The sequence below is a fragment of the Erythrolamprus reginae genome, chromosome 7 (genome assembly GCF_031021105.1).
Source record: "Erythrolamprus reginae isolate rEryReg1 chromosome 7, rEryReg1.hap1, whole genome shotgun sequence".
NCBI classification, from domain to species: domain Eukaryota; kingdom Metazoa; phylum Chordata; class Lepidosauria; order Squamata; family Dipsadidae; genus Erythrolamprus; species Erythrolamprus reginae.
The window spans coordinates 38,787,743-38,806,172 of record NC_091956.1 but is presented as its reverse complement, the minus strand read 5'-3'; the positions used below and the strand labels follow the sequence as shown (position 1 = coordinate 38,806,172).

Below are 18,430 nucleotides of genomic sequence, written 5' to 3'. Positions count from 1 at the left end.
GAGAGAGAAAGAAAACAAGAGTGAAAGAGTGAGAGAGAGAGAAAGAGAGAGAGAGCAACAGACAGAGCGATATAGAAAGAGGGAGAGAGAAAGTGAGAAAAAGAGAGAGAGAGCAAAAGGGGGACAGAGAAAGAGAGAGAAATGACTCTTGATTTAAAGCATATGGTAAAAAGCACCCAAATAATAACAGAGAAAAAAACACCCAGCCGTTTGTGTGTGTGTGTGTGAACTCTTGAACCATTTCCAATAGCCCTCACCTGTTATTGGAAATGGTTCAAGAGTTCACACACATGTACACACACATACACACAAGGGGGGAGGAGACAGGGATAGAAAAAGAGGAGAAGATAGTAATAATAGTAATAGATTTTGGTTTTGTTTTATTATTAATTTCTTTTAATAAAAAAGAAGGTAATTTTTTTCTTGTTTATTTATTTATTTATACATACATACATAATACATACTTCTATGCTGCCCAGACCCAAAGGGACTGCCGTTCAGACAGTATACTTTTCCGCCCACACAGAAAAAAAAATTAGAGGGAACATTGCTTTGGGCCAGGGAGCATGGCTGCATGCAGTGAACAGAACAGAGTGATGGAGCCTTGTCTTCCAAAGGAAGCTTACAAGACCTGGAGAAAAAAATAGCAGAATGGAGTTGGGATTCCCAAAGGGGCTTTTTTTTCCCCAAGAGGCAACTGGATTTTCTAGTTTTTCTTTGAAGATATTTTGCTTCTCATCCAAGAAGCTTCTTCAGCTCTGACTGATGATGGGGAATGGAAGGATTTATATTCCTTGCAGACAGCTGGTCATTTGCATTTTTTCAGCAGGTTAAGGTCATCTGTTAGGTCTGCTTCGCTCAGAATTTAAGTAAGTAAAACTCAGTCCATTCTGAACTTCAAAGAGCACTTGTTACTAAATCAGAAGTTAATGCAATGAAAGAAAAGCAAAGTCTGAAGAAAAAGGCGCGCAAGATGCCTATTACAAAGTAACCCCAACACCCCCTTCTGGCAGTCCACCCAATCTGAAATATCCATAAGCATCAAGTGGTTGCATCTTTGCTGGCATGTCATCCTTCAGGAATGCACATGCCGTTAACCTAGAGTTGGAGATCAGCAGATAAGTGTCATCTTGGAAGTTGCCTTCTTGGAACTGTTGAAAGGATTGTGTTGTAGATTGGAGATAGATGATGTCATATCCCCACCCACCCCTGTTGAGAGAGGGCTGTTGAGAAGTGGAGGGATAAGACATAATATATCTCCAATCTGCAATACAGTCCTTTCAACTGTTTCAAAAAGACTCCACACCAATTTGCACAACTCGGGTGACCCTGATGACACAGATAAACCTCTGGGTGACTTTAACTACCTGCTAAAAGAATGCAAATGACCAGCTGCCTACAAGCAGTATAAATCCTTCCATTCCCCACCATCCAGTCAGAGTTGAAGAAGCTTATTGGATGAGAAGTGAAACATCATCAAAGAAAAACAAGAAAGTCCACTTGCCTCTTGAAAAAAAGCACTTTTGGGACAACCATGACCTGGATGACTGAGATTCTCCATAGGAGAAGTTGTGAGTTTTCACAATGCAGGAAAAACATGAGGTTCTCATCTAACAAAAGGTGTGTTTTGGGAAGCATGTTGGCAATATGGTAAATAGCCTCTGCAAAGCTTGGCACAGCTGCTTTCCAAGCCTTGCCCAGTTGTATGTGCAAAGATGAATCTTCTCTTTAATGGCACTTCCAGTGGAAGTGTTTGTATGCGCATATTATTGGGGGCAATTTGAAAAGTAACTGCACTAGGCATTCTGGAAGATGTGACTGCAGAAATCCAGACAGCCTTGTTTTTCAAAAAGCCAATACTTTTTGCAGAGCTCCCTTTCAAAGACTTAACAGAGTCCTGCTTAGTAACATGTTTCCCCTGCAAGTTAGTTGAACAGTTATTGCTGATTACAGAGATTCTCATTTAGAAAATAACAATTATTGTTCCTATTTGATTTTTTTTCTTAGTATACATATCTACATTTTCATCTTACAGGGTGAACATTTTCATTTTAAGGGATGAACATTTTCATTTCATATCATATTGTTGTTATAGTGTTTTAATATTTATTTTGGAAATGGATTGTTAATGTACTGTCAGGTACCAACATCCACCACATAAACTGTCCAAATAAATACATAAATATTATGATGTTAATTCCACACAATTATTTGTTTTAGTTGGTCTTGGATTGGTTGCTGCCAGCGTCTCCGGCATCTTGATCTCTCTGGTTGTGAAAGAATAACAGATATGGCTGTAAGAAAAATTTCTAAAGCTCTAGGGATTTTGTCTTCCCATGAAGTACGATCTCAGAAAAGTTTTCAAAACAGGAGAGGAAAAACTGTGTGGAAAAACAAAGAGATTGCCTTGAAGTTCAGCAAAAAGAATTGTGGCCTGCACTATATAACAAATGAAAATGTGATTAAGGAAGAAGGAAACAAAAGCCATTGGAATGTACCAGTTATATCAAAGGGTTTCAACTCTGCTTATATCTGGGTGTTAGATGCCAAAGATCTGGCCGATATTGAAGATGCTGCAGAGTGGAAGCATGGAAATTTGGAAGGAGATTGTGTGATAGAACCAGCCTCCCCTTTCCCTTGTTCTGCATCCTGCTGCAATAAAGACATTTTTGGATTAAGGACTAGTTTCTGTTGGCAGGAGCAGCAGCCTTGTGCTTCTGCAGCCCTGACTTACTGTGGCCACTCCTTTTGTTGTGCCGGGTCAGCAATAAAAACTTTCCAGGCACTCCCACCTTCCCCTGGGCTACTTAACCACACACCAAGAACTAATAGGCAGATAGATGGGAAAGACTTGGCAAACCTCAGGAGTGCAAAATTGGATCAAAAGACGGCCAGAGTTCTTCAATTCCTCAGTTTGTCAGGATGTTACCAGATAACAGATAATGGTCTCAGGTAAGTAATCTGTTGCAAGAGATCACTGCAGCTGTTTTGAAAAAGGCAGAGCACAAATGTATGTCATTAGTCCTTTCTTTGGTATTTCTATTTCTCATGCTATTGACCAATAGCAATGAAGCAATGAATAGCAATGATGTTTCCACCCATTGAGAAAATCCAGAGTAGGGTTAGACAAGGAGACTCAAATGCATTGGTAGCCACACATTACAGTGAACAAGGACTTGCATTAAATTTTGCAGCTACTATGATTGTTGGCCAAGCAGGGACAAAACTAGACAGAGAAATGATTGAAGCCAATAGGAGTGCTGATTTATTACCAGTCTATCAGGTACTTAGGAGCCAAGAGCATGGTGGCACCAGGAAACTATTAAGGACTTCAATAGCCAACGATCAACACTCTAATTAACAACTTAAACAATAATTCATCTAGGAAAAGTGCAGAGAAGAGCAACCAGCATGATTAGGAGATGAGAGATTAAAACATATGAATAAAGGTTACAGGAACTGGGCATGGCTAGTCTAGTGAAGAAAGAAAGAGAGAGAGGGAGGGAGAGAAAGAAAGAGAGTCTTTTTGATGATACACAAACCTGAAAACTTGGAAGAATAAACCTTTGGTCATAGTGACCTGTAGATTTGATCCTGGGACACTTCTGTTTATCTTAATTCCCATTAATAGTTGTGATTTTTTCCCCAAATATGAGTAAAATTTGCCTCTATATGATCTGCCTAGAAGGAAGGCCTGAAAATATTCTATCCTTTTAGGAAACCTCTCCCCTCAATCTCAAACTCTACATTCTAGGAAGTTACTCTTATTTTTTTTCTTGCTTCCATCTTGAATGCCAAGAACTCATAGCCCAGGATCATTTGAGCCAAAACCAGGAACCATGGGAACATCTAGATCAAGGGTGTTAAACTCTGGCAGGAAGTGTCATGCGCTGACTACCCCAGGATGGAAAATGGGAGGGGGGAGTTGTGACAATGTGATGCTGCGACACTCCGGTTCTAGATACAGCAGAGAAGATGAACAAGTGCTGGCATGAGCTCAGCTTTCCATTGAATTAGGCATTGCAGAAACTTCTGCAGCCTCTATTAAGCAATGGACATAACACTTAGAATAAACCCACTGGGTAGTTCTGAAAGGTTCATCACTGAATACAGAAAAGTGAAATTACAAAAAAAGCACGGGTCCCCACAGTTAAAATGATGGTAGGAAGATTAAGGAATACCAGATATGGCAATATGGTGGAGAAAAATTGCTGAGCTCTGATTCAGCAGGGAGAGATAAGGTAGCCTAGAAATAGCAGCTCAGGATTATGAAGATGATAAGTTCAAAAAGAAGATAAGGCTTTAGTTGATGTTTTTGCATGGTCCACAACTAATATCAAAGGCTTTTTAAGGTTGACTTTCTTTGGTGATACCTAAATCAGCAAAGATGATCATAGATCACTACATTCTGCCAACATTACCCTTCAGGTTTCAAAATAGATATTAGAAAGGCTTTTCTAGATTTCATAGAGATAATCCAGATGCAGTGAGTAGGACCATCGTAATTCAAGACACCCTTCACATTGACGTGGAGGTGTATCTCTCTGCATATCATGGGGTAGCAACAATAAACTAGCAACAATATAAATTAAATATAGATGCTCACAGATTGACTGAAATGTAGGACAAAACATTGTAGAGACAATAGTACTAGGAATCAGGACTTCAGTTGACCCATCAGTTTTGTTTAGGTTTTGAGTACCGTATTTTTTGGAGTATAAAATGCACCAGAATATAAGACGCACCTAGATTTTAGAGGTGCAAAACAAGGAAAAAAGTATTCTAAACCAAATGGTGCAGTAATATATTATTTAATAAAATACCAGTGTAGCAGAATGCTTTTTACAAACATGTATACTTTTTATAACTACGGACAATTTTTACAAACTTCAAACTTGACAGCTTTAAGACTTGTGGACCAATTTCCAGAATTCCTCCTCCAGTCATGCTAGTTCAAGAATGGGGGTTGAAGTCCACAAGTCTTAAAGTTGCCAGGTTTGGAGACCTTTGCACCCTTAATCCCTAACCCAGGGGTCTTCAAATTTGGTAACTTTAAGACTTGTAGACTTCAATTCCCAGAATCTTCCAGTCATGCTAGTTCAGGAATGGGAGTTGAAGTTCATTAGTCTTAAAGCTGTCAAGTTTGAAGACCCCAGGGTTAGGGATTAGGGGTGCAAGAATCTCCAAACCTGGCAACTTTAAGACTTGTGGACTTCAATTCCCAGAATCCTCCAATCATGCTAGCTCAGGAATGGGAGTTGAAGTTCATTAGTCTTAAAGCTGTCAGGTTTGAAAATCCTTGGGTTAGGGACTAGGGTGCACTGCAAGGGTATTCAAACTGCCTGAACTAGTCCTCCTCTAACTGAGGCTACTTTGCTCTTTAAACTTTTTAGCTCTATTTAAAAAGAGCCATAAAGATTATCACTGGAGATTCAGGAAAGGAAGTGCGAGGGTCAAAGCTGCAGTCTTTTGAGAACGAGGGAGGAAGGGAAAGAGGAGTTGCTTATCTCTCTCTCCTCCCCCCCCCTTGCAGAAACAATCGAAAATGATCTAACAGGAAGTGAAAAGTATCTCCTGGGGATTGCTTTAGTCAGATCTCATCCTGGGAAAGAGAGACTGGAGTCCAGATCGCTTTAATATTAGAGAGGTTGGTGAAAGAAAGTGTTGAATTTAGGTTTCTTTCAGTGTGATAACAGGAAAGGGGGTGAAGTTTCTGTGCACACGTGTTGTGTCTCTCTTTTCATTCTGCTTTGGGCAGGCAGAGGTGTGGGTGGGGCTAGGCTAATCAGTGATAGAAATTAATTGGGAAACGCTGGAAATTTGCATTAGCTACCATAGAAGGAGGCTGCTCAGAAGCATTTAGCAATTTTACATAATGATACAAACTCCCCTCCCTTCTGTCCTCTTCTTTCCCTTCTTCTTCTCTCTCTCTCTCTCACACACACACACACACACTCTCTCTCTCTCACTCACGGCAGAGTCTGGCACTCGGACCATGCAGGGAGAGCGCAGGGAGAGCAGCTTCTCCCATCCTTCCCAGAAAGCATCTCTGCTGATCGGCTGCTCGGAGGGGGAGGGCATGTGGGGGAGGAGCATTCCCCAAAAGCCCTTTATTGCAGCTGACTGTTTGCTCTTTGAGGCTGCCTGCTTTCCTTCTCCACCTTGGAGGTGCTCCCCCCCCCTCGCCACTGCTCCTCCGTGTTGCTATCCTCAAAGGCTGATCAGAGCACACTAATCTCCACCCCAGGCACTGGAAATTAAGCCTTGCGTTTTCTCCGGTGAAACTGCCATTTTGATCGCTAAGTTTACTATCTCCCCCTTCGTTTTCCCTTTCTGATTGGCAGTTGGATCAATCTCCTGGAATATTTATTTATTTGTTTGTTTGTTTGTTTGTTTATTTATTTATTTATTTATTTATTTGTATGCCGCCCCTCTCCAGAGACTCGGGGCGGCTAACAGCGACAATAAAACAGTGTACAATAGTAATTTGGTATTGATGATTAAAAATCTATTAATATAAAAACCAAACATACATACATACATACCATGCATAGAATTGTAAAGGCCTAGGGGGAAAGAGGATCTCAATTCCCCCATGCCTGACGGGAGAGGTGGGTTTTAAGTTTTTTACGAAAGGCAAGGAGGGTGAGGACAGTTCTAATCTCTGGGGGGAGTTTGTTCCAGGGGGCCGGGGCCGCCACAGAGAAGGCTCTTCCCCTGGGTCCTGCCAGGCGACATTGCTTAGTTGACGGGACCCGGAGAAGATCCACTCTGTGGGAGCTAACTGGTCGCTGGGATTCGTGCAGCAGGAGGCGGTCCCTGAGGTAATCTGGTCCGGTGCCATGAAGGGCTTTATAGGTCATAACCAACACTTTGAATTGTAACCGGAAACTGATCGGCAACCAATGCAGACTGCGGAGTGTTGGAGTAATATGGGCATATTTGGGAAAGCCCATGATTGCTCTCACAGCTGCATTCTGCACGATCTGAAGTTTCCGAACATTTTTCAAAGGTAGCCCCATGTAGAGAACGTTACAGGAGTCAAGCCTCGAGGTGATGAGGGCATGAGTGACCGTGAGCAGTGACTCCCGGTCCAAGTAGGGTGGCAACTGGTGCACAAGGCGAACCTGGGCAAACGTCCCCCTCGCCACAGCTGAAAGATGTTTCTCTAATGTGAGCTGTGGATCGAGGAGGACGCCCAAGTTGCAAACCTTCTCTGAGGGGGCCAGTGATTCTCCCCCCAGGGTAATGGACAGACAGATGGAGTTGTCCTTGGGAGGTAAGATCCACAGCCACTCCGTCTTGTCTGGGTTGAATTTGAGCTTGTTGACACTCATCCAGGCCCTAACATCCTCCAGGCACCGGCCCATTACTTCCACTGCTTCGTTGGCTGGATATGGGGTGTAGATGTATAACTGGGTATCATCAGCGTATTGATGATACCTCACCCCATGCCCTTGGATGATCTCACCTAGCGGTTTCATGTAGATATTAAATAGAAGGGGGGAGAGGACCGACCCCTGAGGCACCCCACAAGGGAGAGACCTAGAGGTCGACCTCTGACCCCCTACTAACACCGACTGCGACCGACCAGAGAGGTATGAGGAGAACCACTGAAGAACAGTGCCTCCCACTCCCAACCCCTCTAGTCGGTGCAGAAGGATACCATGGTCGATGGTATCGAAAGCCGCTGAGAGGTCAAGAAGCACCAGGATAGAGGACAAGCCCTGTCCTGGGCCCGCCAGAGATCATCCATCAACGCGACCAAAGCGGTTTCCGTGCTGTAGCCGGGCCTGAATCCAGACTGCTGAGGACCTAGATAATCGGCTTCTTCCAAGGACCGCTGGAGCTGAAGTGCCACCACCTTCTCAACAACCTTCCCTATAAAGGGAAGGTTGGAGACTGGACGGTAGTTATTGAGTATGGCTGGGTCCAGGGAAGGCTTCTTGAGGAGGGGGCGCACAAGTGCCTCCTTATAAGGAGCCGGAAAGGACCCACTCCCCAAGGAGGCGTTGACAATCTCCCGGACGCAGCTCCGCGTCACCTCTCGACTGGCCGAAACCAACCAAGAGGGACACGGATCCAGTAGACAGGTGGTGGAACACACAGCTCCAATGGCCTTGTCCACTTCCTTAGGTGTCACCAAGTGAAACCTCTCCCAGACAGATGGACAAAGACGTTTAGCCCCAGTCACCTCGACTGACTCGTTGTCAGTTGACTCTGTTTTACAATTGGAGTCGAGGTCCGCTCGAATCCGAGCAATTTTATCAGCGAAAAACGTGTTAAAATCCTTGGCACTACTCTGCAAGGGCTCCCCAACTCCCCCCTCGTTAAGAAGGGAGCGGGTTACCCTGAACAGAGTGGCCGAGTGGGATTCCGGTGATGCAATCAAGGTGACATGATACGCGCATCTTGCTGCCTTGAGTGCCACTTTGTAAGTCATAATATGAGCTCTTACAAGTGTTCGATCGGATTCGGACTTACTCTTCCTCCATCGCTTCTCTAGACGTCTCTTCTGGCGTTTCAACTCCCGGAGCTCCTCGTTGAACCATGGAGCTCTACGGGGTCTAGTGCCGCTGTCTGTTGCCACCAATTGCGGCTATTACCACTGTCCCGCCAACTCCCTTCCCCCTCCCTGGGTGCAGCATTCAGTGTATAGGACGCACCCATTTTTACCCTCTTTTTTTGGGGGGGGGTAAAAAGGTGTGTCTTATACACTGAAAAATACAGTATATTGGCATATTAATTAAAAGTAGGTTATAATATGATTATAAAATAATATACTAAATGTTATATCTGGGGGTGTGATGGCTCAGCAGTTAAAGTTGCTGAGCTTGTAAGCTGGAAAGCCCACAGCCCAAGTTCAAGATCTATAGGGCGATAGGGTGAGCTCCCATTTCTTGCCCACTTAGCATGCAAATTCAAGTAAATAAATAGTTAACCACTTTTATGGGAAGATAACTGTGTTCCATATGTCTCAGCGAATAGTCATGCTGGCCACGTGACCACAGAAATGTCTTCAGACAATGCTTGGCTGTCTCACCTACAGAGATGAGTACCACCCCCTACTCGGACATAAATGAACAGGAGAAACCTTTATCTTCGTTATGTATAACATAATATAATTATTATTGTTACTGTTCTATTAAAAAGTTTTCCTTTGCTCCTCTTGTTGGCTCCTCTTCAGTGACTGATAACAATAGGTTTATTATAGAATAACTTTCAGGTCACAGAAACCAGAGGCAAAGATTTTCTCCTGCTGAAAAGGATAAATTCTTACTTTGCTATTGTATTTGTTCTGTTTCTTTTGTATTCTTGCTGGCGGCGGGAGGGGGAAGAGGTGGGATTAAACCTTTGCTGTCAAGGTCATCTTTTGGGAGAGACCTTTTACAATCACTATTGCAATAAAGATTAAAAAATGGTAAGTTCCGCAAATCAGATGGATGGAATACAAATGTTTCCAGAGCAGTTTTTAAATTGTTTAGCTGAGAACAATTAGAACAATTTCTTTGAGGATTTGAAAGTCTCTATTAGCTATCATTTTGTGAAATAATACTAAACTGTACATAGAAGTCAAATATTGGACTGTTCTTGGTAGGTTTTTAGGCCAATCATGTATCCAGGTTAGTCTTTAAAATGAAACTATTGCTTAGAATTATTTTGTTTTTATTGCCACCAACCACCCTCACTCCAAAATCTGTTGTTACTTTCCACTTTTAACTTCAATTCATTAACTTTAGAGGATGAATTGTAATCTCCCAGGAACTGTTGCTATTTATGGGCGCAATGGTTTGGCACTACAATTGCATATTCCTCCCAGCATTCCTCAGTTGAATTTCTGACAACCAGAGCATATAGAGAAAGACCACTTTCGGTGGCCAACAGTTTGTAGTTAATGGATAAGAAAAGTTCTTGACATGGTTTTAACTTACTTTTGTTTTCTACTCCTAGGATGTTGGCTCTTAGAGGTGGGCTACCTTATTTAGAACACCTCAATCTCTCTGGCTGTCTGACAGTAACCAGTGCTGGTCTGCAAGATTTGGTCTCGGTGTGCCCGTCTCTAAATCATGAACACTTTTACTACTGTGACAACATAAACGGTAATGAAATGTTTGTTCACACTTCAAAATCTTTTTCTTTACATGAATGGAAGATATCCTATATTGTACAAACGTTTGGTAAATTGATTGTCTTGCCAAAGGTATATTGAAAATATATTCTAAGTTTACACTGTTTTCTTAAGGAATCATAGTTGTGAGGAGCATTAAACAATTTATTTTCAGTCAAATGGCTAATGATCTATTTCTAAAAGAAAAGTATCTCTAATTTTTGTGTTTGCTTTTATTCTGGTATACATGTTTGTAAAGAGATTATATATGTAATCTTGTTGAGAGGTTTTTATGATTGAAGGCTCAGTATTGAGTGTTTTCAAAGGTTAATTAATTTAGTACCAAGTATCTTACTAATAATATTCTAACTACCAATTTTGTTTCCAGTGCAAAAGTACATTTAAAAATGGCATTCTTGGTCAGAGTTGAAATTGACTTAAGTCTCAAATTCTGAATTTACAGACCAAAAATCATGTTGGGAATGGTCTTGACAGAAATGCTTCTGTATGATGGTTGTGTTGGTATCCTTGGCAAATTCCTGACTTTCTACTTGTTATACCGCATGAAAGTGAAATTCATGCATGAAAAATGATGTCATCCAAGAGTATTTCAGAATAAATTTGCAAAATGATATAATGCTTCTCAATGGTTGTAATTACATCTGTTTCAAAATGACATCTCATGCTGCTTTCATTTTCTCTTTCTATAGTGAGGAATTCCATAATAAGCAGCATTTTATTTTTACTTGAAGTATAGAAATTTGAATATACTGGGTGGGTCTACTGTCAACTGCTTACTGAAGACTTAAATGTTCTGAGTACTTAAATATCTGAGGACCTAAATATTCTGTTCAACCAGAATTCCTAATATTGAGGAATATCCAAGATCATACAGGAGTATATTTCTGCTGCTGCTGACTTTCTGGTTGTAACTGACAAAGTAATGTGTCAGGTCCAAGGTTAATATGTAAATTCAAAGGCTGGCCTGACACAGTATGAGAGGGAAAAAAATTAAAGTGAGAGAGTGGGAGAATATGCCACATAGCACACATTCCTTCACGCAGAATCCAAAGTAACTGAACACAGGAAGGAATTAGAAATCCCTGCATTGGATTTGTCCACAAGATTGACCTTGTGGGTGTGGGGATGGGAGATGAGCTTTTGACCTGGATGTAATCTTAAGGGACCTTAAGTTGGAATGAAGCATACTGAATCTAAATTAGCTTTGTTAATAAATATGACTCTACGCTAAAGAAATAAGACGTGGAAGTTCATTTATTTTCTCAGATGCTTTTTTTGTTCACTTGACATAATGTTTGATTACATCCCTTTGGTTTTATAATAGGAAGTGGAAAAGGACCAGCTTCATTGTTTTAATTGTTGTGAGGTAATTTCATCTCTTAGCCTTGTAGTTTGAGATAAACATTCTAAAAAAGACTTTGCATGTAACATTTGTGAAGGTTTTCAGAGAGAAGGGAAAGAGAGTCTAATCTTAAAAGACTTGTACAAAAAGAAATAATAAATCTTGAGAACTAGATGCTTGCAATGATTCAGTTGAAATTTAAGAAGAAAAGCAAATCATAAGCTGATTCTTTACTTGTCCTTTGCTGTAAAGTGGAAAGCACCCTTAGAACATTTGAGTCAAACACTACTGCCCTAAATCTGGGTTTTTAAAAAAGTAATTAAAATTCCATAATAGTGATGTTAGGGTTCATTTATTACTTCGGTTGTTCTGATATTTGAAGGAATTTTAAATTTTATATGTTGTTGCTTTTTTCCTAATATCCTAGCAGAACTACTTGTTAACAACTTACAACTTACAGGGTGTCCAGCAAACCTAGAAAACAGGGAAATCAGGGAATTATCAGGGAAATCGGCAGTTTGGAAAATATCAGGGAATTATCAGGGAATTTTTGAAAAAAATGGAATAAATTGGGGGGGGGCAATCAAACTGTATTAAAATGTTTAAAAATCAGGGAAAAATCAAGTTAAAAAACCGGATCGTGCTGGCTGGCAGAGTCAAGCAAAATGAGCAACAACTTCCTTCCTCAGCTACCGATATTTCTCCACGGCTTAGCCATTTGGTATGATGTCATCTGCGATCGTGCCTTAACTAGATGCAAATTACAGGGAAATATCAGGGGATTTCAAAATGCTTTCCCCTTGGACACCCTGAACTTAGCAACTGACATTGAGTGAATGTTAGTTAAGGATGATTCAGCTGTATTATTCTGATTTTATATATTGGAGCTTGTGAACTCTTTTCCTTCTAGCCCATGTCCATCTCATCTGCTGCTTTCTGCTAAGTTTGATTGAACTAGTTTGAGGGGAGGAAGCAAACATCAGGGGGGGGGGATGAAAATTACTAAATATGGATTTTCTTACTTTAAATAATCATATTTTAACCCAATTACAATATTTCATTGGCAATTAGATTGTATGGAAATTACTTCTTTCAGTATTCTGCTATAGACAAAACATATGGAAAATCATTAGCAAAATTTAGGATTTTAAATCTTACTAAATTCTTCAATATGTTGTACTAGCACACAGATAAGTTTCAGTAAGGAATCAGAAAAGGTATATTAAGATTAGATTGAAACTCATATGAAGTATCTATATCCATGATGGCGAACCTATTGCACGTGTGCCACAGGTGGCACGCGGAGCCATTTTGCTTGGCACGACAGACGGCAGCCATGAAACTTCCGGGTTTGTGGCGTGCATGCACAATGACGAGAAAAAGGAGAAGCGGCTGCCAAACCCACAGAAGCTGCTGACTGGTTTGCTGGCTGCGCGTGCCAATTGGAAAGTCAGAGTGCTGGACGACTGAATCTTTATTACAGTCAAAGACCATCAATATAATAATATTTTTTTTAAAAAAACACAGAACATCCAAGAACCATTTCAGATACTTAGAATCTAGACATTTTAGTATCTCTTTGATCATAGTAGCAGATTCTTGAGTGATAAATGTAGTCCTTGACTTACAGCAGTTCGTTGACCATCCAATTTGCTCTTCACCCTAGTCAACAAAGACATGCTAGGTGTTGAGGTTCTTGGACATCTGGAGACAAATGACTTACAAAATACATGACTTTTGGCTGACCAACCAAAATTGACCCATTGTAGATATACAAAAGATGTACATATCTCGCTATGATGAAGGCACACATTTACGATGAATCCCCACTGCTGCTCTGCAGAATCTGGCCACCTGTGCTGTAATTATGGCCTGTTCATCTTTAAGCAGCCACTGGAGATAGGTAGTGTCTGAGTGGCCAGGATACCTTGCAATTAGTGGCAAAATATGTTTTCCTAATGTCTGTATAAAAGGAGCATCTCAGGAGCATGTGTCCCTCAATCTCTACCTCTCCTGAGCCACAAGGGCAAAATCAGTGAATGGTGTTCTTTTATACTTGCCTTAAAAAATGGCAGATGGAAGCGCATGGCACCGTATAAGAGCAAATGCTTTTCCGTGGTTTGTTGATTCCAGGTGTCTAACATATCTGGCAAGAGCCAAAACATATCTAGTGGCATCTGGGGCCAGAAACAGCGGAGCTTTATTTAAGCCCTCCTGCCTCTCGATGTCCTCCACCCTTTGTCGCAAGGTTTGTCTTGTTATATCATAGTTCATCTCGAGTATTGAAGCTGGGGAGAAGCCTAATTTGTGAAGATTGAACTCGATGGCCTTAATCCATGAGGAGGAAAATTCGTCGTGAAGGATTAACGGAGCAAGACCTTGCGGGAAAAAATTAAGCTTTAACCACAGATTCTTGCTTCGACTTTTATCAATCTAGTCTCCAGGCACAGAAGTGCATTTGAAACGCAATGTGGCATCTGGAGAATTGCTCTAATAAATTTGGATTGAACTATTTCTAGTGGTGTAAAGTGTAAAGCTGAAGTTGGCAGTCCAAGCAAATACCCGTAAAGAAGCTGAGCTAGCGACTTGGCCATAAAAAGCTTAATAGCAGCAGGAACATAATAACCTCCCTTTATGCGGAAAAAATTGAGACTGGAGCTCGCTGATCTTTGGCCCAAGGCAGCTGCATATTTCCATGTGCTTTCCTTGAACCATTCGCCTGAAAGACCACCCCCAGCTATTTGAAGGTATTTTTTCATAATTTATACTCAGGTTATTATTATTACAGTACTGAAGAAGGGCTCGCAAAGCTCTTTTAAGGCCTTCTGGTGTCCTGGAGGGGATCATGGCATCATCTGCATAGAGCGAAAGAGCAATGGTCAGTCACCTATTTTGGGGGGTGGGGGGTGATTTGGCTTGTTCAACCATTTTGCCATATCATCTATATAAAGGTTGAAAAGTAGGGGGGCCAAGATGCACCCCTGTTTAACCCCTCTTTCAGTTTTAACTGGCTTTGAGAGGGACCCTTGCATATTACACCTCACCTTGAGGGACGTTTTTGTATGTAGGGCATGTAGTAAATGAAGAAGCCTTTGGTCAATGGAGGCAACTTCCAGCTTCTCCCATAATTTAGTCCTAGTAAATGAATCAGGTTGCCTTGAGATCTATAAATCCAGCATATAGTGATACAGGACTATTTGAGATGTATTTTTCAATAAGGTTCCGGAGAACTAAGCACTGATCAATAGTGCCCCTTCCCTCTCTAAAGCCGGCTTGTTCTTCAGTGATCAGATTCTCAGAATCCAGCCACTCCTTTAGCTTGCCTTGTAGGTGTTTGGCGTAAAGTTTACTAATTATATTTAATAGACTTATTGGTCTATAATTGGCAGGGTCATCTCTTTTTCCCCTTTTAAAAATTGGGATCACAATTGCCAAGCCCCAATCCTCTGGGATGTAGCCAGTGGAATCAATATACATGAATAGCGCCACCAAAACTGGTGTCCACCACTCCAAGTTATTCTTCAATATTTCTGAGGTAACCGAGTCAGCTCCTGAATTGGCCGGTGAGTTGGCCGGTGAGTGATTTGATTTCAGGCTCTGAGACCTGGGGACAATTTAGCAAGTCCTTCATTGTAGATCTTATACTCTCACTAGATGGGTCTTCCTACATCCTCTGAAAGTGAAGTTCCCAGGTATTAGGAGGTATGGGTACATCTAATGGAGTATGTATTCTATTTGAGTGTCTAGCTGTTAAATGAGCTATTAAATGCCAGAATAGAGAGGAGTTCTTTTGCTTTGCGGTCCCAATAAGCTGTTCGCAGGAGGACCTTTCATCTTGTCTCTTCTTAAGGGCAATTAGTTGCTTATACTGTTTTTTGAGTGTAACAAGATGGTTTAGGCTTGTTTTGTTGCCATTTCCAGTCTCACTTTTGTATAGCTTATAAGTCAAGGTGAGAGCTTTCTTGGCTTCGAGGTAGTGTAGGACCTCTTACTGAAAAGTTTCGATCATATACTAGAATTGGTTGAAGCTTATGGATTATACTTGTATATGATTCTAGTAAGTTTTGAGAAGGGTTGGCTGTGATAAAGGCTGAGCGAAGTTTTTGAAGATTATCCTCTGATAGAGCTCTTTTCACCTTTTGGTCAAGTTGTTGGGACCATTTGACTCTACATCTTGTTGGGCCTGCTGGTGAAATTGCAGGGATAAATTGGTCTGCGAAGGGCATCTGCCTGATGAGAGACTTCATATATATATATAAAGGTAGGTGATTGCTTTCCAGGTAAGGAAGAACTTCAAAAAAATTTACATAATGTAATAAGTCCATAGAGGTTAGAATATAATCAATGGTGCTGGTTTTGGACCCTGCCATAAAAATGATCTTGCCAGGATAATCTCCAGCCCAGGATCCATTGTCTATATAAAGATTAAGTTTATTCACCATCTTTGCACGCCAGAGGCCAGCAAAATTTGCTTTCTTGTCTTTGGAGAGTCATGTGAGGGAGGAATTTGTTCTTATGGGAGCCTCCGTTGGTGGATAATGATATTTTGTATATAATGTATAATCATCTGGTCCCAATTCAGCATTGAAATCTCCCCCAGTAAGACTCTGGCTTTTGGATGGTCCATGTGTAGTTTACTAATATAATGTTCCAATCCATCCATACTACAGTGATGTCAGCTTTTCTTACCAATGGCAGAAGATAAACGTTAATTATTAAAAGCAGGACTGAGTTTATCTTGAGGAGAAGGCTCTGCTCTCAAATTGGTAGAAATGAAAATACCCAGCCCTCCCTTCAGTCTTCTTGGGCCTGTATCTGGCCTTGCTTCTGGCTTATACGAGTGATATCCATTTAAGAGAAGGTCATCCCTGGTCCAGGTCTCTTGCACCAAAATGATATCCTTATTTATCAAAGGATCAGGATGAATTAAACCTCTAAAACGATACCACCCAGCAGCATTCTGTTGTTTATACTCCTGTTCAGTTTGGGGATTGTAAAAAGAGGGGGGCATACAAATCTAATAAATAATAATAATAATAATTATTATTATTATTATTATTATTATACAGAGGGAATTTGTGGGGTTGTTGCGATGGATTGAGGTGTCATCACACTCAAAGTTGCCCTTATCTAGAAGATGGGGTGGTCCCATCTAAATCCTGTATAGACTCCTGGGGAAATTGTTCATGGTAAGAGTTTTTAACACCAGCTAAAAGGGCTTGCCATTCAGATACCTCCTCACTAGATGTATAAGAAGGGGTTGTTAGATTATACACCATTCGGCTTTGAGATTATGACACTGACGCGGGGCCTCTCTCACTCAATTGTAATACTGAGGGCATTATTGGGTAGTTACATAAGGATGCTAGTATCTCCTTCTCTGCTGGGTCCTCTAGTGGCCCCTGTGTGTCTTGGCTTCTGTTTTCCATAAGCTCACATTTATGCAAACCCTTCCTTCCTGGAGGAGAAGCAAGAGGCACCACCACTGGGGAAACCAAGTCTATAAGTGGTTCGGCTGTGTCCACTATGGTCAGTAGACATTTCCTTAAGTTTTCCATCTTAAGTAATATATTATCTTGTTCTTCCCTTGGGAGAGGGCCGAAAGCATTAATAAGTCCAGTTTCTGAGATGTTAAGTGCATCACTGAGCAATGCTGGCTTACTCCCACTTTCTTCATCTCTCTTTCCCAAGGTTGAGAGTGTGGAAAAGACAGCATCTTTAGAGGCTCCCATGTTGACAATTAAGGGTTTAACCTTTTCCTCACAGAAAACTCTGATTGGAAATATTTGAAAGGAGGCTAGATGTGCCTTCATCTTAAGTAACATTAGTGGAATGGTGGGCTGTTTAAAAGTCAGAAGAAATCTTTTCCAATTTGGGGGCTCTGGAAGCCACTCCACAGCATGGAGATCAATCTGCTCCCTCTGACAATGGAGAAGCTGGCTTAAGGAATTTAGTATGGCACTCTTAGTATTTCAACGTCCATAATTAATTCTAATCAAATGAATTCTAAGAGCAACCTGATGTGCTTGTAGTAGGGGAGATACTTTTCTGTCTTCTAATAAATCTTTTCTATTAGCACATCCCCCTCTTGCAGCCCTGCCTGGAGAAGGCCTAATTTTCTGCGTGGGCTGCCACTTTTTTGCGGGCTCTTTAAATTTCTCCTCTTCCTTATCCTGACTATGGGGTTTATCCATATTTGCTGTGAGAACCTTAGTGTGAGTGACTGTAGCCCATTGTTGGGCTTGCAGAAAAACAACTGTATCCTTTTTCATTGCCTCTACATCAAGTTGAATGGTTATCAGTTGCTCAACTGTTTGCCTGTGAGTAGACATTGTTTTGCCATAAACTCTGTTGTGTTCTCCCACGGTAAGCTCTCCACATTCTGAATTAGTTTGTTTCTTGCTCTTTCTTTGGTCTTTTCCTCAGCCTCCATATCAGCTGTAGCTGTAACTGGACTCCTTGGTTGTAGAAACGGTTGGCTGTTTGGCAGGACCTGTTCTGGCCTCTCTAGATTGTTGAAAGTGGAGGGGGGGGGGTTAGATTTACTTACAAGTCTCTTGCCAGCAAAGAGCTCTTCAATTTTAGGTTGTTTTTGCATTCTTCTCTGGTGGGAGAGATCCTGGGCTGGTTCCATGGTGCTTCTTTCTTTTCCCCATGCCTTATTAGTTCACAACCACCAAAGCTTGGTATGTCTCCAGGAAATATTATTTAAGTAAAAATATCCAGTAAAAATTGTTTAAAAGATTGTTAAAATAAAAAAAAATGTAGGAGGAACTGCTGCAAAAGCACTCCACCCGGTATAGGCTTTTAAAAGTTGAAAAAGTTAAAAATAAGTTAAAAGTATAAAATATTTTGTTAAAATGTTAAAATGTAAAATAGAGTTAAAAATTTAAAAATAAATTAAAAAGAAGAAGAAAGCCTATTTATTTTTGGAGGAGCTCTTTAGAGCCAGTGCTACC

At 41.0% G+C, this 18,430-nt stretch overlaps 2 protein-coding genes across 2 annotated transcripts in view; one reads left to right on the top strand and one right to left on the bottom strand.

Moving 5' to 3' along the window:
- LOC139170328 (uncharacterized) overlaps positions 1-18,430 on the bottom strand; it is a 355,966-nt gene that overhangs the window by 242,220 nt on the left and 95,316 nt on the right. The window lies entirely within an intron of this gene.
- Positions 1-18,430, top strand: part of FBXL5 (F-box and leucine rich repeat protein 5) — a 151,886-nt gene that overhangs the window by 129,657 nt on the left and 3,799 nt on the right. The window contains 2 exon segments of the mRNA XM_070757367.1: positions 2,221-2,952; positions 9,952-10,100. Of these exon segments, the coding sequence (XP_070613468.1) occupies positions 2,221-2,952; positions 9,952-10,100 (881 nt within the window).